At 37.8% G+C, this 22709-nt stretch overlaps 2 protein-coding genes across 4 annotated transcripts in view; both read left to right on the forward strand.

The window, feature by feature from the left end:
* The first annotated feature begins 6569 nt into the window (after positions 1-6569).
* slc1a3b (solute carrier family 1 member 3b) lies at positions 6570-14357 on the forward strand. The gene is made up of 10 exons (XM_027139361.2): positions 6570-6775; positions 7371-7599; positions 7759-7896; positions 9603-9807; positions 9905-9947; positions 10892-11163; positions 11322-11555; positions 11647-11841; positions 12215-12349; positions 12824-14357. The coding sequence occupies exons 2-10, from the start codon at positions 7419-7421 to the stop codon at positions 13032-13034; spliced, it is 1614 nt and encodes a 537-aa protein (XP_026995162.1). The 5' UTR covers positions 6570-6775; positions 7371-7418; the 3' UTR covers positions 13035-14357.
* Positions 14358-19309: 4952 nt separating this feature from the next.
* nipblb (NIPBL cohesin loading factor b) overlaps positions 19310-22709 on the forward strand; it is a 28148-nt gene continuing 24748 nt past the window's right edge. For all 3 annotated transcript variants that reach the window (XM_047804523.1, XM_047804525.1, XM_047804524.1), the window contains exon 1: positions 19310-19819. The gene's annotated coding sequence lies outside the window, so the exon portion shown is untranslated. The remainder of the gene's footprint in view (positions 19820-22709) is intronic.

Raw genomic sequence — 22709 nt, forward strand, 5'->3', positions numbered from 1 at the left:
TCCAGAGTTTAGTTGTACTTTGATGGATTTAAAATAATCTGTAAAGACATTTATTGAAAAAAAATAAAATAAATAAAACTCTCCTGACGTTACAAAATATCCTACAATTTCTGCTAATGTACATATCTAAAGTCATTCATTCAGAATTAAGAAAAAAACATATAACAATTGTAATTCCAGCTGTGGCCAGTGCATCCTTTCCCAGTGGGCCTGCTGGTTTGCCAGGGAGGACCTGTAAAAAAAAAAAAAAGAATTGTTGATGTTTTCTGACCTTACACCAGGGGGCCACACACCCCCTGGATCTCTTCTGTAAAGGAGGCAGCCATAGTGTTTATTTCGTCTGTTAGGAAGCACCATATTGCCAATTAACTAATGTTTGGGTCCCAGTACACGTTTCTATGGTATTGGGGTCCAGCTTGCTTTGAGTCTTTGAACTATAGTTGCATGAGGACTGACACGGTAGAACCAGACGCCTCCTGAGACTATACAAAGTTGGTATCAGCCTAAAAGAACCTCTCAGATGCAGCTGTAGGCAAAGCATCCTTGTACGTATATGATAGGTTTTGAGAATGTGAGAAAAATGACTAGTTACTGTGCCATAAGGATGACTCAGTTGAGAAATAACATGGTCTGACTCATTGATTTCAGTTGAGCCATGTCTCCTGCCAAGTTGTTTATTAATCTGGAGAGTAACTCAGACTGCTTTCTGTGCTGCTTGTTGTGTGTTAGTTGTATTGTGTCGGTGTTAATGACTAGCACGCTATATATTCTGAGAGGTTTTTGCAGGATTCAGCTCTAAACCAGGATCTAGACCTGTCAGCTGTAACACAACATGGCTTCTCACATGGTACCTTGGAATGACTAAGACAAGACTAGGAAAAGAAAGGCAAATATAATCCAACTAACAGTGAATTAAATATTCATTGTATTAGCATTATTAGATTGGATGAACTGGAAAACAAACAAACAAATCAAACAAATGCAATTCAGTAAATTTCTACATGACAAAAACTTTCTTTTGCCACAAATGTCAAGGTCATCACTGTGTAGGCCACAGCCGTGTGAAACACTTTCGCCTTTCTGTGTCATTGCCACAGTAATGGATATATGTAAAGATTACAAAAACACCATATTTCACTTTCATTCAGTTAAAATAGCACAAATAAGTGATGTAGTTAATAATATTGCTGCCTCAAAGCTCCAGGGTCCTGGGTTCAATCCTGAACTCCACTTGCTGTCTGTGGCATTTCCCTTGTGTCAGCATGGGTTTCCGTCCAGTACTCCATATCCACTGCAACCCTGTCCCTAACCAGGCTAAAGCAGATATTATAGATGGAATCAGTTCCGAAAACCCGGCAGCAACATAAAAGAAAGCTGGTAACTGCTGTGACAATGTCAAAGCAAGAAATAGTACATAAATTATATCCAGTGGGAGCAAGGCAATGAAGCAGCAATCTTGTGTTGTGTAAAGAACATTGTTTAAATCTCATTAGAGCACATGTTAGTCACAGTGAGGTTGAAGATTATCTGGCACAGAGCCCTTTTTTGCCTGGAATGTAAAGAGAAGCGTATTGGATTTGATTGACTCTTTTTTTTAGTGTCTTAGGAGAAAGCTCCATACATCTCACAAGGTTAAAACTGAGACTATTAAGGAGACACTTTACGTGTTCCCTTAAATCAGGTGAAGATATGAAGCTTAAAATTCCTCTCTGAATTAATACATTATAGCCTAATAGAGTATCATTATTCAGCTTTGAAGATCAGAATAGTTTCATAATCAAGCAATTGACTGATTTGCAAGAAAACTTTTCATAGTCATATCTGTTAATTTGACAAAGAGGATTAACCGTTTGGCCTGACCAACTGGAGATTCTGGATACTCCTGCCAATGCCTGAAGCCTGATCCGAATGCTTAATCATGTGTCTCCCTGGGTCCTGGCAGACCCACTTTGCATATTGTTAACAGTTCTAACATATTCAAAGCTAAACTTTTGAGTTTGTCTAGAAGGCTGAGAGAAAAAGAGGTCCCATGAAAGACTGGAGCCTTCATACTTGGTGGTATGAAGAGAAGAGAGTGATTAAAATGCCTCTAGTGAAAGCAACCCCTGATCTGGCCCCTTCACAAAAAAGGCAGTTAGTTTGTTTTTTTTAGTTTTTTTTTGTTGCAAAGCCTATAAAGATGCACATGATAGACATGGTAAGGTCAGGCTACATTTTTATTCCTATTCAATGAATGAGTGAATGTTAAAATATTCTGAAATTAAATGTTAAGCATCATGTGTCAAGTCTGTTGATACTACTGTTAAAAATACATCCATTTATTTGGATATCATGTTAGAACAGTGTTTAGGTCCCAAATAATTCTCATACTAATGATGAATAATAATCAACGGTCCACATTTGTACATATTTGAAGAAATCTAAACCCCAGATCAGATGATGAATAGGTTCTGTTCAGTCTTTTGACCATCATTCCTGATTAAGAGGTCTCATTTCGCTATCTATACACTTTTGTCTGCTAATTCATATGTAGATTCAAGTTTTCACTGAGGACCGGAAACATTTAAGGGTTCTCTCTGTCTGTTTTGTGGACCCAAAAAATGGTCTTGATAGTTAAACACAATCCTGCTCCTGCATGTAGGGTTAGTTCTCTTCTCGACTGAACAGATTTGGGTGGATCTGCTTTTCAATACAGGGTTAGGTCATTTTGTTCACATGTGACCATAAAGAAGGCTATAGGTTTTGTAATATCCATAGCAAATTCCTTCTTTCTGCCTTCAGAGAGAAATTAAAATAATATAAATGATGTGAAGGGGAAATGTTATTATTTCTGCTAGTGCATAGCATAATAGTAAAAATTCATGTAAACTATTTGTCCTAAAATAAGGACAATAAATACAGTGTGGTAGATTTTCTTCAAATTCAAACCTTCTAGGTAATTATCAACAACGGTGCTTTGAAGGCATCTCTAAATGAACCGTGTGCATAGGGATTCCAAGTGGGTCATAGATTCTGGGTCTCTATTTGGCTTCTAATATGAAAATGATCACTATGTGTTCAGTTCCCCTGCTGATTTCATGAAAATTCTCTTAAATGAATAATCTTTCTGGCCCATTCACACTACCCTGTAACTGACTATTTTTCCTAATACAGCATTGCTTCAAGTGTTTTATAGTCCATTCAATTTCCTTTTTATTATTACATAATAACCAGCATCCTTTTGTTTCAGCTGAGGTGGAAATACATCTTTATAATCTCTTCATAATGACATTAAATGTCTCCATTCACAGATTCCACAGCTGGCCTATTTAAAGGGGTTTCCCTAAATATACTCTGTCCCCCAAAGGAGCTTTTTTTTTTGTTTTTGTTTTTTGCAAGGTCCTTCTTTTCATAAACAGGGTAATGTGAAGGTATGTGAAGCTGAATGGAGCTTACAGTTTTGTTTTAACGGGTTAGTCACCTTATTGAGTATGACGGGTTCTGTGAAACAGAGCACGGTGATTATCGGTGCCATATTGTCTCTAATGAGATGTCCTGGGTTCTGTCCTCATTCGTGCTTGGGCTAATTGGACAGGAAATTAAACACATATTCATTTCAGATAGTAACCAACGTCATGATTTTTTATTTATTTATTTTTAAACAAGAATTGGAAAACTAAAACACAATTTGAGCACACACACAAGAAAGCAAAGGAATGCTCAATGATATGATATGGCATAAATATTAGTTGATCCCCTTTTGGAAGTAACCACTACAAACTCTTCAAAATTCTTAAAAGGGTAGAGACACACACACACACAAGGTTTTTTGTTTTTTTATTTTTTTTGATAATGTCGTATTATTGTGCGTGATGCCTTGCTTTGTGGAAGAAAAGACTCTCTGTACACAAAGCTGCATCCCTGTGGCCATGCTTAATAGATGCTGAAAGTCCAGGATCATGGCTAATAGGCTGAATGGTTGCTGGGAGATTGGCTATTGATGTGGTCAGGCTCAAGGCATTTACCTCATTGGGTTGCCATTTTTAGCACCAAAAATCCCCTGAATCAAGTGGACCTGACGGGCAAATCAGGGTTAACATCAGGATGAAATATTAGCCAGCTATAATTTAATGAGAATGTCAGAGTAGATCTGTGCTGCCTTGTCATAATAATAATAATAATAATAATAATAATAATAATAATAATAATAATAATAGTAACAATAATATATATATATATATATATATATATATATATATATATATATATATATATATATATATATATATATATATATATATATATATAATATTCCAAATAATCCCACGTGTTAAAAAGTTTAAAATGGGAGTATATGTGGGACGGTTACACTAATTTCTTCTCTAACATTATGCACAGTATGCGTCAAACATGTGCAACTGTTACGATGAAGGCATGAAGGTATACTGTGAGGTTTACTGTTACATATAAACAGTTTCACTCTTCATGGGTAACCTAATGCTCTCACTGGGATGAAAAAATAATGTAATAACAAACAATTAATATAATTATTTCATAAATGCACAAAATGTTGCCTTTACCAGTTACTACGCCAATCACTCTTTTTCTCTCTGCTTCCTTTCCGCTCAACTCCAGCCTGGGCCACTTTTACGCATTCAATTGTGTGCTCTTGAAGAATCATTAACTTCATACATATGATATAAATTTGCCAAACAAAGATTTTTGGAAGCTATATAATATTTGGCTGAGGTCGTTTAAATCCCAGTAGCAAGGTTTGCTAGCAAGGCCTCATTCTCCCAGGCGACCAGATATCTTCCGGTAGCTTCAGGGTGCAGGAGTGGAGTAGTGGGATCCACAGTTCAGATGCAAGGCAGGCACTGTTTATGATTACTCTGAGAGAGGAGAGACAAAACCAGGGACATGCAACTGAATACCACATCCTATTTTTGATTAGGCTAATATAAAATAATGAGCGAACCACTAAAAGCAAATTCTCATGGGTCATTTAGAGCTAGACTGGGGATAGTGTAACACCTGTCTACTTCACCCAGGATACACAAATGACTGTTACTTCCAATTTGTAGATTATTTTCATGTGGAATTTTAAATAATGTAAATATGCACAAGGAGGTGGTTGACAATCCGGATACAGTCCAACTCCACCGGCTCTCCACGTAGTTGATGATGAGTTCCGTTTGTTCACTGTGTGGGAGAGGTTATTTTGTGGCCCCTGCTTTTCTCCCACTACACCGAGCTCCTATCTTTATCCGAAGTACTTTAAGGTTGGCCTGGTCAAGCCCCAGAGAGAGGAGAGAGAAAGGGTGGAGAAAGAAAGGAGGGGGCCATGAGTGGCATTTCATTCTTGAGAAAATGTGTCTGTGGTTTACACGCAAATCTCATGTCACACGTGAGCTCCTGTTCCCGTTCAATAACAATTGTGTTACTTTTTTTTGCACTCCAGATGGAGACACATAGTGTATTCCAGTGCAAACACATAAAGCAAAAGCAAGAGTTCAAACCAAGACGCCAATATAGTAAGCATGTATGTTTGTGTACAAATGATTTTATAAATAGTTTTGCGGATGCTGGTTATTCATTTTCCACCAACTAATGATCTGAACATATGGCTCAGGTTTTAATGTTTTAAAAGTTTTATAGTAGCTCACATCAGGGTTAGCAGAATCATTGTCTGTTCATTTCTTGAGCAGGAAACATTTACTCCAGTCTTAAACTGTAATTGTGGTTCTCTCTGTTCCTTTCTTCTTAATACTATAATTGATAATTTATTTCTCTACAGATTTGTGTTTAGTGGAAGTTTACACAGCATTTAGCATTCATGATTTTGTAATACATGACAGAATGTCATACAGTGATTTATTAATGTCTTGAGTTGTTTTGCACAAAATGATTTAGAGTCCATTTTGCGTTCATTTGTTGTTCAATGTGTGTGTTTATTTTAATTTGTAACTGTACAGCAGCTCATTCATGCAATTATCCAGTCGTCCAAAAAATCATGCACATACACAAGCTTTAGTTCATGTTCACACCCAACACCAGAATTTGATCTCAGTGATTGTGACCTAGTTGTTGGTGTAAGATCTTTACTGTTTTAAGTATTTCAGAAATATTAAAGGGTGCAAAAACAACAAATACCCAGGGTCTGAATACCTGAATACTAGAGCAACAGCAGAAGATCACATCAGGTTTCAGTCAGGTTCTATAGACTAACAACAGAAATCGGAGGGTTACTGGCAGCAGGCTCACAGAAATTGGACATTTGAAGATCAGAAAATGACTAAGACTAATAACATAGAATATTAAAATCGTTACCAAATGTGTAGAATGGAAGATTATTACAAGAGTTTATTGTATATATTATTTAGTCATAAACAGTCAAAGACTAACAACTTTGGCCAGCCGTGGAAAAAAAATTTGATGAGCCGAGATGAGCTTTGATTCACTAAAAAGAGCCGTAATTGCCATCACTAGTGTAAGCATTCTTTTCACCCCAATACTTTACCGTTTACCAAGTTCATCCCACTCCTCTTCACCCTCCCTCTGTCTGCCTTTACAATCTCCTCCCCTTGTGAGCTGCGGGTGTTGTGGGAACATCTCAGCTGCCGAAACTGGCATCAGCACTCTACACACTTCTTCTCATTCAACACAGACAAGTTCCACTCCTGCATTACTGAAGACCGTTTTTAGTCTTCTGGCACCTTCGGATCACCCTTCCACTTTCCAGCGCAGTGTCTCACCGAGTATCACTACAGAGAGGAGATTAATTGTGCTGAGAAGGGTAAGTGTGGCAGTCAGTCTCTTTTGTCATCTGTATGTTTGTGTCATTCTGGTACTGTACAGTTTGCTGTGTTTATATGTGCTTGAGGACAGACAGCTTATTGTATTACTGTTCAGATTTACATACGAGTTTGGAATTGAATTTTAGAAAAAGTTCACACATTACACATGTTTTAATTTTTCCCTGTGAGGCTCATTGTAAATGACTGTATTCAGGTTTAGAAATAATACATTACCTTCCAACTTCAAAAGGAGGCAGTTGCTTGAGTGCTTGAGTTGTGTAAAGGTAATTCAAGTCTTAGAGAAAGAGAGCCTTCATCTTTCATTTGCATATAATTAAATATACATCATGGTCCACGCTAATTGTTTTCCTCTGCTGATTATGAAATCAGATGCACACCTGCAAGTCAAAAGCCATTGTTTTTTCTGGACATGGCTGTCTCTCTTTGTTTTGGTTTCTGGCCTAAATAAAAGAACTACCCGGAGATTTGTTATACTTTCAAAGTTCTTATGCGGTAGGGTGTTTTAAAGTCTTTAAACATGACTTCAATAAAGAGGCAGTACAAATGTCCTTTTCTATCTCATGAACATTTCAGATCAGGAAGCTTGGAGTTTGCTCTGTCCGGTAGCTCACAGCAGCGGCCATGACCAAAAGCACCGGGGAGAACCCGCGCTCTCGCAGCCGGGTGCAGAGGATCCGTGAGGACATCCAACTGCGCTCCCTGAAGGCCAGGAAGAAAGTAGAGGACATCACCAAAGACGACGTTAAGACCTTCTTGAGGAGGAATGCCTTTGTGCTCTTCACCATTGGGGCAGTTGCTCTTGGCAAGTGCATTCTCCTTTTTTTCATGTCATGGTGATTTTCTTTTATCTGAAACACAGAGCACACAAGCCAAATAAACACAAAACATGAAGCTACGTACTGTATAGAAAGACTATCATGTTATAACAGTGTATAATTATTGATGTTCTCTTTATGGTCAGGCATCATACTTGGATTTGCCCTGCGGCCATATAAGATGTCCTACAGAGAGGTGAAATATTTCTCCTTTCCCGGAGAGCTCTTAATGCGCATGCTCCAGATGTTGGTCCTCCCCTTGCTGGTGTCCAGTCTGGTCACAGGTCTGTATGAAACAGCACGTTCAACAGATGCTTCCTTTTATATTTTATAGCATGATTCTTAATTCTGCAATCATTTTGGTAAGGATTGGTGGAGTTTATTACAGTTAGGATGCTTTCTCCATCATGCATCATGATATGACTTTTCTTTAATTAGACATCTTTTAATTAGAACTATCAAACTGTTGATAAATCCTGAAAGGCCATACCATGTAATTAAGCAATGATTCGGAAGATCTAAGTTTTTGTGTAGTCTACATCATCCAAATACTTAGTGTCTTTGTTTTCTGTGAGGGCAAGAGTGTCTTCATTGTAGTGTTTAGAAGTAAGCCAAAACTGAAGCTGTGGTTCTGTTGAGATATGGAAGAGACTAGGGTTTTCAGCTAATCAGCGCTGTGAAGTTTGTGATGGGTCAAACTAAGCCTCCCCAACAGCACTCTCTCACACACACCCCACTGTATCCCTCCTGCTTCGTTTCACTCATATAAAAGATCCAAACTTCCCTTCAAACGCATATGGTCTTGTTGCATTCCATGAATACACACACGCAGCCGGTTGCTTAAAGCATTTGCTTAGAAAGGCAGTATGCTAATCACTCTAACATTTCTTCATGAAAATTATGAATATGCAAATATTGGGATTTTTGGTGTACCTTTTTGGAGGTCAGCTTGGTTGCTCCAGTAATAACCCTTTCCCCAAATGTCTCCATTCTGTCAAGGGCTAAAGAAGGCCAAGAGAGTGACATGTAAGAGCGGGCTGTTTTGTTCTATCTACTCTTTGTAGTTTTCTTGTACCCAAAGTGAGTGACTGGGTTCTTTTTGGTTCACCAAAAAAACTGTTTGGTGTTTCCCTGGAGATCCAGAGAGCCACTGTGGCTTTGGGCAGGTGAAGGAGTTTCTCAGACTTGTCACAGAAAGAGAGAGAGAGAGAGAGAGAGAGAGAGAGAGAGAGAGATAGAAGGAGAGAGAGACAGTGGGTTAAGGAGGATGAGTGGAGGAGGAAGAGAGGGGTGTGGCTGAGAGAGTGTAAAGAAATGAGCTGAAAGAGAAGGCCTCTAATGGCGCTGCCCCCAACAGGATTAAAGGAACACATACATCTCTTTCGCACAATAGATGCTTTTCCTTTCACTGCTGTGAATGCAACATAACAGCTTCCAGCTCTGAAAATGGTAAACTAACTGTGTTCTGGGGCATTCTCAGTAAAAGTCCTTTCTTTTACAATGCCTTCTTTTGGGGCACCTCCATGGAACCACTTAAAACCACTTCAATGACTTATTCTTCAGTTCTTCAATTTTTTTCTGACTTCCACTCATGAAAAATAAAGCATGAACTGCACACAAGCCCAAGTAGGTTCATGCCAGTTCATGTTAGTTTGGCCATCGCGGCCCTGGCAGGTAAAGCTGGAGGCAGAGAAATGCCCACACCAGATATAACTAAGTAATGCTCAGTGCAGTCCATCTCTCTGAGTAGATGACGGTGAAGTAGACCTCTGTAAGTAATCAGCTCATGTGAAACACTGATCTGTATACTGAAGTCAAATGGAACTAGAATTGACTCTTGTGTCCATCAACCTCTTCATGGCTTTTCCATGTATTATAGAAGAGCATCCAGGCTACACATCAATAAATTATAAGATATTTTGCATTTTGACCTGGAAACATTACCTTAAAATGATCGAGCAACAGGTGAATGTATATATTTTCTCACCAGGCATGGCAGCACTTGACAGTCGAGCTTCAGGGAAGATGGGGATGCGAGCTGTGGTGTACTACATGACTACCACATTCATCGCTGTGTTCATTGGAATCATCATGGTCCTCATCATCCACCCTGGAAAAGGCTCCAGGGAAGAGTTTACAAAGCAGCACAAAATTGAGCAAGTCAGCCCAGCTGATGCTTTCTTGGACTTGATCAGGTACTGCAGAACTGATCTGCACAACTGATTGACTTGTGACATACAGTATGATCAAAGGCTTATGGCTTACACAGGTTTACTTATTTGTCTTTTTCAGAAACATGTTTCCACCCAACCTGGTTCAAGCTTGCACACAGCAGGTAGATGTTGGGTAGATATTTTTATTGGCCATTGTATCTGATTCCTTGTCTTGGCTGGCCTTGTTGTGGGTGTTTCCTTTTGTTCTGTGAATTAATGTTATACTTTCGTCCCAAAATATGGCTGAAATAAGATGTGGTCATGGGATAGTGTTTTCTCCAAAGAAAATTATTCTTTATTCTTTGGTTCCCTGTTGTGCAGGAAACCGGTTTCTCATCAGATTTAATGAGGCTATGCTTTATGGCCTTTCAGAGACAACACAAAAAAAGCTTAGTGGAGAATATATTATCACCCTTGGATACGCACAGCTTCTGAGGAAGACTGTTTTAATGGTGCAGTCATGTATAACAACTAATGACAAAGTATCAGATTTTTTCATACTGGACCAAAATGGTTAAGTCTGAATGCTGGGAAAAGGAGGTGCAAGAACCATTTAGCATTTTGATGGATTGGACTGTAAATTTAAGAGGACACAGCTGTGGGTAGAGCTTTGGCAGGACAGTAGCAGTACCATGGTCTGGTGTTATGGGGGAGGAAGGGGTACGGAAACCAAGAGACGGGGAACTGCTGAGGCCACACAATGACATGGAAGGCACTGACAGTAGAGAACGACACTGTGGTCCGGACACTCTTGACAGGGAAATACTGGAGCCAGCTGGATCTGAAAGAATGCATTTCATTAAATTTAAAAGATAGCATTGTTTCATTCATATTTATGCAGATATACTTGATGAAAAAAAATATAGGTTTGTATATCAGTCTCCATCCCATACACATTTACCAGTTCCCTTGAAACCGATATGATTTTGTAGTGGTTAATGTATCATATAACAGTATAGAAGTTATGCTTAGGGTCTATGTTCTATTTAATTTTTAATATAGCATGAGTACAACCCTGTAATGTTTCTTTTCTCTAATTCTGTCCTTTTCTTCCTCCTCACCACAGTTCAAAACCAAATACGGCAAAAGAGTTGTACATGTGAAGGTGATAGTGAATGACAGCATTTTCAATCTGACCAACGTGACCCAAGAGATAGCTCAGGAAGAGATCATCCCAATTCCTGGCACTACAAATGGAGTCAATGCCCTCGGGCTGGTCGTATTCTCTATGTGCCTCGGCCTGATCATTGGAAATATGAAGGAGGAAGGCCAAGCACTAAGGGACTTTTTCGACTCCCTCAATGAGGCCATTATGCGTTTGGTTGCCATCGTCATGTGGTGGGTGCTGTCATGTGTGAACCATATAAGCATGGCATGCATTGTATTGAATTATTATCACTATATAATGGTGGTAATGTACATCAAATGATACTTAATGTTCCTGAAAACGAACACACCAATCACAAGTACCTTTGCTTGATTCTTGCTCATTGAAGGTATGCACCAATCGGTATCCTCTTTTTGATCGCTGGCAAAATTGTGGAAATGGATGACATCACTGAAATGGGAGGGCAACTAGGCATGTACACTGTGACGGTCATCATAGGCCTCCTAATCCATGGCATGATTATTCTACCCACTCTCTTCTTTGTCATCACCCGAAAAAACCCCTTCATCTTTATCACTGGCTTATTGCAGGCCCTAATCACCGCCTTGGGAACATCGTCCAGGTAGAGCTCAAGAGTGGAATCTCTAAAATCTCTAAAACGTGCATGTGCTAAAGCTGACCCGCATCTTTTCTTCTGTTGCCTCCTTTTCCAGTTCAGCCACTCTGCCCGTTACATTCAAGTGCTTAGAGGAGAACAATAAAGTTGACAAGAGGGTGACCCGCTTTGTGCTGCCAGTTGGCGCTACCATCAACATGGATGGAACGGCACTGTACGAGGCACTGGCAGCCATCTTTATCGCACAGGTCAACAACATGGAGATGAACTTTGGACAGATCATAACTATAAGGTGTGAATATGCTGAAATCATATCTGCTGGTGAAATCTCTCCAAATATGTATGACATACAAGCTACTATGTTAACATAATATTGTAATTATAATCCTTTGAAATATACTGGAAGATCTTTTAAAGTTGCTTACATTTTAAAAACCAAAACATATAAAGAGATAATGATAAGAAGTGATTAAAAAATATATCAGTTAGAATATGAGCTTCACAGAGTGAATAAATGAATGACATAAAATTAATGATATATTTATTGTCACCATGGCACACTGAAAGCTATGAATATTTTTGGTTTTCCACACCATTGTAGAACAGCTCACTAGAATGTATTTCATATTCTCATGCTAAGAAAGTCTCTTTGTTTATTTACGCAGCATCACAGCCACAGCTGCCAGTATCGGTGCTGCTGGAATCCCCCAGGCTGGACTGGTCACCATGGTCATTGTGCTGACCTCTGTGGGCCTCCCCACTGACGACATCAGCCTCATCATCGCCGTTGATTGGTTCCTGTGAGTGCTCCGTACTTCCAATTTTACACCACCGCCTTTTCAATATATCACAAATGTCTTGCATCGCACATGATTATTCCATTTTTATATAATGAATCGACGGCAACGTATTTAACCATGGTTTTCCTGTTAAACTTAATTCCTACATTACATTTTCTAACACGCGGGTGGTTTTTTCTGTATCTACCCTAGTGACACACTTCTAAAAGCCCATAGGTCTTGCTCCATTTTTTTCTGGAGAATTTCATGTCATTTCAGTTGGTTTTAACATAGAAACATAATTAGGTTAGACAAATTAATCATTCCAAATAGAATCCCCTTCCCATAAATTACAGAGCTAATTGGATAGGAAAAAGTCCTAGCTCTTAAACTGGGGTGGATAAATTGGAAAGAAAGTTCAAGACTTTCTTAAAGCTGTGGAAGAAAGAAAAAAATGATGATGATGATGATGATGATGATGTTCCGGCTTTACAGGGACCGACTGCGCACGACGACCAATGTGCTGGGTGACTCTATAGGAGCAGGCATCGTGGAGTTCCTGTCCCAAGATGAGCTGCAGAACAGCGATTTGGAGATGGGCAACTCTGTATTGGAAGAAGATGAGGTGAAGAAGCCTTACCAGAAGATTCCTCAAGAGAACGAATACGAGAACAAGAAACCTCCAGAAAGCGAAACAAAGATATAGTGACTCCCAGAGTCCTATTGTGGTGTTTGTGCCCAAAAAGGGATTTATTTGTGTGTGTGTGTGTGTGTGTGTGTGTGTGTGTGTGTGTGTGTGTGTGTGTGTGTGTGTGTGTGTGTGTGTGTGTGTGTGTGTGTGTGTGTTATTCCTTTTTTCATTGCCTACTTTTGGAACCATCATTCCTTCATGTCTACGATTCTTCATTTGACATTAATCATCAATTGTGCATCAGTCTAAGATTTATTTTAAGAATTATTGGTTATATCATGAGTGGAAAGGAAATTGGAATACTGATGGAATTTGAAGGTTTAGACAGGAAAGAAAGATGGTGGACTATAGAAAGTAAAATAGCAATTTGACTTGTGATTAAAGAAAAAAAAAGTGATGTTTAACCTGAAGAGTGTAAAGTAAAAAAGCTGAATGGAAACTTAAGGGTCGTGTCACATAATTGAATAGCAGCCAGTGATATATGCACAAAATTTAGTATATTGATGATTTTTGATCGAATGGAAGAAATTATGTGATTGGTCATTGCATTTGGGTGTGACTAAAATTATAGGCGGTCCAGTTGATAATTGTGGCTCCTAACATCCAGCGGCAAAATGATTTAAAAAATGTGTTTATTAAACTCAATAGAAACACCTACTCACCCCAGTATGTTGCCCCTGTGTTTAAAACTATCAGATTTGTCTGTTTCTAGTGAGGAGACAACTAGTGTTATAAGGCTTTGATTTATTCACTCAGTCAAAAAAATGTTTCTTTTACCTTTTGATTCATTTTTTTCTTTGTACTTACCTTGTCTTTATTGTAATGCTGGAGGTATCAGAATGTTCACAGTATTTTGATACACATTACCGGTTACAGTGTTAATTTCCCTCATTCATCTCTAGGAACATCCTGATAGCACACTTGAAACACTCAAATGCTACCCCTTTGCTGCCATTTGCTAACATACATAGATTATATTATATAAATATATAAGTATATTATATAGTCGTAGTTTTGGAGAGTTAAATGTAGATATTGTGAATGAGCTTGTGCAAGAGACTGCACTGAGCTGGAACAGAGTGTCATTTCAAGAAGCAGATGAATTCAGGATCCGACACAACAGACACAATCACGCTGAGCACCAATACTAACTCACTCAAAAAGAAACTGTGATTTTGCTTCTTTTGTGATGTGTCTATGGGGATTTTGTTCATCTTGCTGGTTATTTGCCCCCTTAGATCCACACACACATATAAAAAAATACTGTGTGGTTTCAAACCACATGGAATAAATTAAACTGTAGGTTTGTCTATGGTAAATATAGTTTTGAATAAAATTGAAAAGAAAAAAAGAAGTACAATGTTGTATGTCTTTGTGTGTGTGTGTGTGTGTGTGTGTGTGTGTGTGTGTGTGTGTGTGTGTGTGTGTGTGTGTGTGTGTGTGTGTGTGTGTGTGTGTGTGTGTGTGTGTGTGTGTGTGTGTGTGTGTGTGGTGCTCAAGGATGAATTGGCATCCCAGAGTGAAGATTACACATTTCCTCAAAAGAACAAGGTTAACAACAGTCACAATATTTAATGCCTCATAAAAGTCTCCAAAACTGACAAGGGGCAAAATGAATGAATGAATGATTGATTGAATGAATGAATGAATGAATGAATGAATGAATGAATGAATGAATGAATGAATGCATGAATGAATGAAAGTCATTTTTTGTGGGTTATCAGAATCAGAATCAGAATCAGAATCAGACTCAGAATCAGAATCAGAATCAGAATCAGAATCAGGTTTTTTGGCCAAGTGTGTTGACACACACAAGGAATTTGGTTCCAGCTGTTTGTGACTCTCAAAAGTACAAACATAAATAACACTATACTATACAAGATAATGCAGATGTGATACAATAGACATTATGAGTATTAAATATGAATACAGAATATATGACTGATCAGTTATGTACATAAAGTGTGGGACGTGCATGGTGCAAATAACAATATTGTGAAATATGCTTTTTGTACAATATACAGCAGCAGTAGTGTGTAATATATACAGATGATGTGATGACAGACAGTTCTGATAAGATATGAAGCAGTGAATATAATTATGGTGGGTGGTTAATCAAATTAACTATCTATTTAACTATTTATTTCATATATTTATTTATCTATTTAATCTAAACTATATATTTTCTATTCTAACTATTTAAAATATCATGCTAGCCTAACAGCTAGCATCATTGACCTCAGGCATCGTTTCCTTGCACTTGCCTTGTTGCGCTGCTAAAACAAAACAAAAACAATACTTACCTTTTTTTGTTTTAATTTAAACAAAACAAAATCTTAATAAGCTTAAAGTTCTGCTGTCTTTCCTTTTTGGGTCAATTCTAATAACCAACTGCAAATTGACTACAGAATGGTTGTGAAATTTATCAGATTTACAATACCTGAAATTTTCAAGGCTACACTATGTTTATATGTATTATTATAATAGTTGTGAGTAATTTTTAAATAGCTGGAAGTTGTTATTCGTTTTAGATTATATACTTTAGATTATAAAAAAATCACCAAATATAGGCTCTTACTGCCACCTTGTGGAGAATCTGAGCAATAGCAAATAGCAAAACTACAAACCACACATCAGTAAATTTCTTCTGAAAGTATGCTTCATAATTTAAAAATATCATGAAATGTCTTTCTGCTTAGTGCTTTTGTATATTTTGCTCTCTTAAGCCTTTTATTATAGTAAATATCCAATGAGCAGCTAGAAACCAGTTTATCTGTAGAATAATTTATTACCTGCTTGAGACCAGTGATGGTCACCAGAGAAAACTGTGTTTTGGCTGCCATGTTGTCATTGCTGTCTGTGCAGGTGCACAATGGACCTTTGAAATATGATACGATATTTTTCAGAGTAATCATGCCTTTGTTCAGAATTCAGTGAGCAGTTAATGTGGTTATTGTGGAGTAACCAAACATCCCATGGTAATGCTGAAGTATCCGCAGGATGCTCCATAATGCAGGACTTATAAGGTTTGAAACCCAAACTGGATTTTTTTTTTTTACCAGTACAAAGCAGAAATGTGGCACATCACCCCCACAATGATTCACGATGGGCGTAGCATCATGTTATGGGTATATATTTCATTTCCAAAGCTTGGGAATCCGGTTAGAGTTGAGGGCAAGATCTGTGGAGTGAAATAAAGAAAACCTGTTCCAATCTGCATGTGATTTGAGACTGAGAATTTGGGAGCATCTGTAGCTAATATGGTTATATATTGTAGTAAATCTATCAGGTTTATGAATTCATCATAACTCTTCTGCTCTCATAAAAGCTATTTTAAAAGATTTATGTAAGGTAATTTAATAATTTGTGGTTTTGTTTTTATACCAGAATGTGGAGTGACAACATTTTGGTACACTTAAAAAATTTTTTTTTCAATTGCTTATTCTAGCAATTGAAAATTATATCTTGACTATATTCAGATTTATAAGGTTTTTTCCTTATTGCAAGATTACACTTAGTCAAATACAAGATTACTAAACGTATTTAATGTATATGTGGAAGGATGTGGATATTATAAATATTATACAGACACAGCTTCCATATGTGCTAATGTCGTTAATAATCTTGTCAGGACTATTATTAAAGTTTTGCTGTTTGTTTCAGATTTTATCGCAGCATTTCTATTATTTCATGAGTTGGCTAAACATGTAGTGTATGTTATTATATCTCTTATTGTATACATGTTCATTAAAAAAGACAAAGAAAAAAAGTGTAGTTTACAGCCTGTACAGATTCTTTGTTTTATTTCGATAACAGCTTTAGGAAGCAAAAGTAACCTAAGAAACCTTGAGCAACAACTTTTCAAAACAAATTTTCCTGGCATTAAAAAAACTCTATTGTTTTATTTGCTATTTGCTACAAGACTTCAAGTTCAACCATTTCAAAGGATATACTCTCTTTATTCCCTGTATTTTATCTTTGCATATTTTAATAATACAAGCATGTAGTACTTTGTTTTTTGCCCCAAGTGTTGTTAAATCTATTATTTTTCGCTTTAAATAAATGGGACTGATCTAAACCCCAATAACAAGGCAATAAATGATGTAAACTCAAACACGTGTTGTATCAGTACAGATATTCTTATACTATGTTAAATCTGCGTGAAGGGGTCTTTGGAGTTTATTTTATTTTACAGTTAGGGAAGACCCTCAATGCAAAATATAGTCGAAGATTGCTATGAAGAACACAAAAGCAACAACAGAGCAACATGAACGTGGATTCCAGTCACTTCCTGATCTGTGTTTTTGTTGTTATTATGTGTTGCACTATCAGCTTTCTGCCGCGAGAGGGCGGCCGCGAGCTGCTTACAAAATAAAATCTTAACACTAAAAACAACCTAATTTCACTGTGTAAAGCAAAAAGTTTTACAGAAAGTTAGAAAATTAAGTTATTTTTCAACTCTGGAAAACCTTTAAACTAATGCTATACCAACACCATATGTAAACAATTTACATTTCCAAGCACTGGTTTTATTACTATTTTACATGATTATAATTTTCTACATCTTCTTGTATGATTGGACTGATTTGAAACAGCAACAAAAAAACCCACTATAAAATATAATAGAATAGTAAAATAATAAATGTTATCCTTTTCCTATATCTTTTTTTAATAAATATGAGAAATGGTAAATGTGTTGAACTACTAATTGGAAGGTCATGAGATCAAATCCCAGGTCCACCAAGCTGCCACTGCAGGGTCCCTGAGCAAGGTAACCCTCAATTGCTTAGTTGTATAACTTGAAATACATTTAAGTCACTCTGTATAAGGGTGTCTGCTAAATGCCAGAAATATAAATATTTGGAACAAATCTGCATCAGTAAATTTAGATAATTAATAGCTTTTATTCAAGCAGAGAAAACGTGTAAATGATTAAGAGAAGTGCCACAGGGGATGGAATTGCAGAAAGCGTCAATTCTGTTTAATAGACAATAAACCCTTTTTTTTATCGTGCAAATCATGGCAGATAAAGTGTGGTAAAGTGTGTCACTATATACATATATTTATATACATATATATGTCACTTTCTGCTAAATAAAATATGTAAAGTGCATTTAGATTAATACATTTTTATTTCTGCTGAATATGTAAAGGTATTTTGCTATACTGATTTGATTTCTCTTAAAACATTACCCATAAACAAAATAATCTTCTCATTTGGTATGCTTACGCTGGAGATCAGATTATATTGGCAGTAGTTAAGCTTAATCTTATCATTTTTATTTTTAAAATACTTAAACAATAGTGATGGAAGCCTAAACTGTTCAAAAGTAACCGATAAAAGGTGCAGCTTTGTTACCACATGCAGATTAAAAGAAAATGTAACCAGTGCAGGTCAAGTGGTTAAAATAAAGACAGCAAACTGGACTAAATGTTAGTACTATCATTTAATGTTAGTCCTGAGTGATTATATAAATATTTATAGACACTTTCTCCACACATAATGTGGAGTATGATATTTAGATTAGTGCCAGTAGAGTGTAACCTTATTCCATTTTTATTCTTTTTTTTAAATACTCAATTCTTTATGAAGAAAAGCAGAAACAGCAACAGATTCTTTCATTCTTTAATACCATTTTTATTCTTCAAAAGCATTCATTAACCAATGCTTCAATATTGGTGATTAATATCTGACCAGTGGAATTTTTAATCATATCAGAGGTTTGTTTTGGAGTCAGGAAACAAACTGTTTGACATGATGTCCTAATTTTGGCAGGATTATCTGCAGCCACAGTCCCCTTCTATGCTTGCTTTTTTTATTTAATAAGCACGATTTTCAATTCTCTGGGGTTTTTCAGGAAAATGCAAAATTACAGAAGGTTTGGATATATAAAAGAAACTTATACTTCAGACTTTTATTCCAGGGGAGTTCTGATATAGTTTTTTTTTTTTTTTTGCAAAGAAGTAAACAACAACAATAATAAGTCAAGGAATATTTGAATGTAAAGAAAAACAGTAGAATTTAAAACAGCTGCATGGTAGACTTACATATATCAGGGCAAACAAACATGGTAAACCTGTAAAAGCAGCATGTGTAAAGTTAACTCACAATGACAACTCTGACACTGAAAAGGCAAAAGGATTTTGTCCACTGGTTTGGTACCGATAACGATTCTCGAGACTACTGTAGAATTAGTAGTAGGAAAGAAAGCGTGCAGAAAACAGCGGAAGTCGATGTGGCCGAATCCCAAATAACCCCCTGGTCCCTATATACACGCACTATGTTGGACAGGTAGTAATGGCATCCTTGGAGCACTCTTTGGTCCACAATGGAGCCGTTTGGGATTCGGCCCGAGTCGCTGCTGGTCGGTTTGGCGCCGGTGGAGGGAGTCATTCCCGCAGCGGTGCTTCCGGTCGGCATTTTGTTCTGCCAGAGAGAGAGAGGGGGGAGAGTCTGAGTGGATCTCTTTTATCACCGCGTCAATAGTCTTTCTGGGGATTTTTTTTTCCGCCGCTAAATATTTCCCTGAAATCGCTTGGAATTTTACAAACATCTTAAATCGGCGCTGGAGTGTAAAACCGGGCGAAAATCCACCGGTTGTAAGGAATGTTGTTTACCTCCCTGAAGGCTTCATGTTTGCAGTGAGAAGGAAGAAGAACGAACCCTCCCGACCCGGATTATTGTTGTTATATTACTCGGAGTAGCTGCAAAGAGCGACACAGGAACGGAGAGGGGAGCTCAAGAGGCTGATCCGAAACGTTTGCTACCATTTGTTTTTGTTAAACACCCAAGTCCTGAGGTAAATAACCAACGCACCGATCACTTCATTTATACGCGGTCGATCAAAGAGAATTGCTTAAAATACCCGATAACATATCGGGGGCCGTGCGAAACTTCAATGTTATTCATCGCTCGCTCGGATTGGGTTAGCTCAAGCTAAGCTAGCACCGTGGCTTCTTTCCGTTCTCTCCGCTGCGCGTTGCCTTGTGTGGCCGATCCGCGGCGACGGGGCCACGGGCAGGTGACCTTAGGCGAGTCCGCGGTTCACGGTTTTGTTAGCTAGCTACAAGGCCACACTGGTCAAATGAACACAAAATTGCACAAACTCGACCGCTTGTCCAGTATGCATTCAAAACCGGACATGTTTTAAACAACGTATCCAAAAAAAGAACTTTAGCTCATTATCTTAGCTTGCTAAAACGCTGCTTATAAACGAGAACAAGAAAAGGCCCAGCTAGTTGGTAGTTAGCCTAGCCTCTGTTAGCACTGTTTACACTGACTCGCCTACAGAGCTAGCTGGCAAATTGGCTGGTTTAGCCTCAGTAGGCGAGTCACTGTAAACACTCTTGTTTTTAGCTGTCAGGTAAGTTTGCAAGCTGTGTATTTTGCAAGTTTATAATCTGAATATAGAGTTATAATCATTTGGTTTCCTAGCTAACATTAGGCAGGTAAAACCAGTGTGTTTTCTTAGACTGGCAATGCACAGAACATTTTAATGTTTTCCTCCTCCTTTAATACATGACGGCTTGCATCGCTTTAACAGATTAAGCTGATGTTTAGGATCAGACAAGCACTCAGAAAATATGACTTGATTAAGACAGTAACAGTGAAGTCACTGTGTTTTGTTTGATATCTGTTTTAAGTCCTAGAAAGCAGCAAACGCACTCTTTCAAAGCATTTCCTGTTGTCCAGGTAGAGAAAAAAATGTATAACTTCTGGGCGCATTTCAATGTATTGTCTATCAAAATATGTAGCATGTAAGGAAGTAGCAGCAAAATAGCAAAGACCCAGATACTTAAATCATTGTCTCACATTTATGCCACTTCAGAGACTTTATGGCATAAAAAGGTCCATTTCTAAAACGAAACAAATCATCAGATGTTAATTTGTATCTTATGTGTAACACCACTGTCTCGTTATTAGTAATGTTTCGCTTTAACATACTGACGCAGACTTGGTTTAAATCATTCAAACCATAATTCGTCCTGTGTTAGGATTAGATAAGAAGAATCCCTCTCTGGTTTAGGGATGACACCGCGGGGCATAGTTTGGTTTAAACTTGCTATAGTTAGCGTTAGCATACATTACGGTTTGGAAATATATCAAAGTTAACGTTTATTCTCGGAAATAAAGTGGAAATTTGACGTTTTTTAAATATGTATTTTACACAAGATATAACTATACGAAACGAATCTCTTAACACATAGAAAAATGAATTCATAATTAGAAGCATGTTAGCTGGCTAAAATACAGCTCGCGGTATTAGCCTCACACCCACAGACTGAGTGAGCTAGCGAGCTTTTACAGTAATTAGTACTCGGAAAACTCTCCGTTAAGCTTAATGAACATGTATCAGAGGTCATTTTTTGTTGTTGTTTTTTTTTTTACTTGTGTTCGCTTAAGGTAAGGTTTATGTAAAGTGACGTGTCATTGAAGTGAACGTTAAACTTAATAGTGTTGAACAGCTAACCTGTTTAATTTGTTAGCCATGGTTCTGTTTGTGTTACAGAATTAAAGCTAGCGCTAGCGAGAATCAGGGTAAAATAGCTTAGGTAGTTAGCATAATGTTGCTAATCATATGGCTGGTTGTTTTGCGTTAAGCCGAACAAACCAACGCTAACGGTTTAAACGGAAATCTTACTAGTTTTAAACGAAAAGTGTTTACATTTGTTTTTAAATTGCTACCACAACAATTATCTGGATAGTTGTATAGGTATGTAACAAACAAGAAATAAGTAAGAATAAGCTCGTGTTCGTGAAAATATATATACATTTTTAAAAATCTTGATATTTCCCCACAAAGTAATATGAAGGTTTTCCCCCCGCACTCGGAAGTCGCATTTCTGACCCTTCATCTTCACAAACGCTCTTCGTTTCAATAGAGAATGAATGGCCGCAGCCGTAGTGCGATTAAACTAGTAAAGTTTGGGTGCTACTTGCTGTATTTATGCAATCTGAATAATGGCTTATTGTTATACTTTTACTTCACAACATTTCATAAAGCGCAGTAATATGTGGCTAATAATTGAGTACTAATGCCGATTCGCTGGCGCGTCACATTGTTATGCTAACACAGGAAACTAGCAAGTAGGAAGACGGGTCCTATCAGTTTGCCCTTCTCTGTGTTGGGATGCTGGTTAATGGTTTGTTGTGTGTGTTTATTTTATTTTATTTTATTTGATCCCTATGACACACACACACACAGTCTCTCTCTCTCTCTTTCTCACTCTCTCTCTTTCTCTCTCTCTGCCATCCCCCACTATCCCCGTCTGTCTTTCTGTCTATCTCTGTGTGTCGGTCTCTCTCTTCTCTTGGTCTCTCTCACTTTGCTTCTGTCTCTCTCCTTCTTCCATCACTATTGCTTTTCTCCTCTTTATCCCTGTTTCTGTATGTCACAATCTCCTTCTCTCGCTCTCTCTATCGCGCTCTCTCTCGCGCGCGCTCTTCTCTCTCTCTCTCTCTCTCTCTCTCTCTCTCTCTCTCTCTCTCTCTCTCTCTCTCTCTCTCTCTCTCGCGCGCGCGCGCGCTCTCCTCTTTCTCTCTCTCTCTCCCTCTCTCTCTCGCACGCGCGCGCGCGCTCTCCTCTTTCTCGCTCTCTCTCTCTTGCACTCTCCTTCTCTCTCTGGCTCTCTCACTCTCTCTCCTCTCTCTCTTGCTCTCTCTCTCTTGCGCTTTCCTCCCTCTCTTTC

The sequence above is a fragment of the Tachysurus fulvidraco genome, chromosome 20, assembly GCF_022655615.1.
Source record: "Tachysurus fulvidraco isolate hzauxx_2018 chromosome 20, HZAU_PFXX_2.0, whole genome shotgun sequence".
In the NCBI taxonomy this organism is placed as follows: Eukaryota; Metazoa; Chordata; class Actinopteri; order Siluriformes; family Bagridae; genus Tachysurus; species Tachysurus fulvidraco.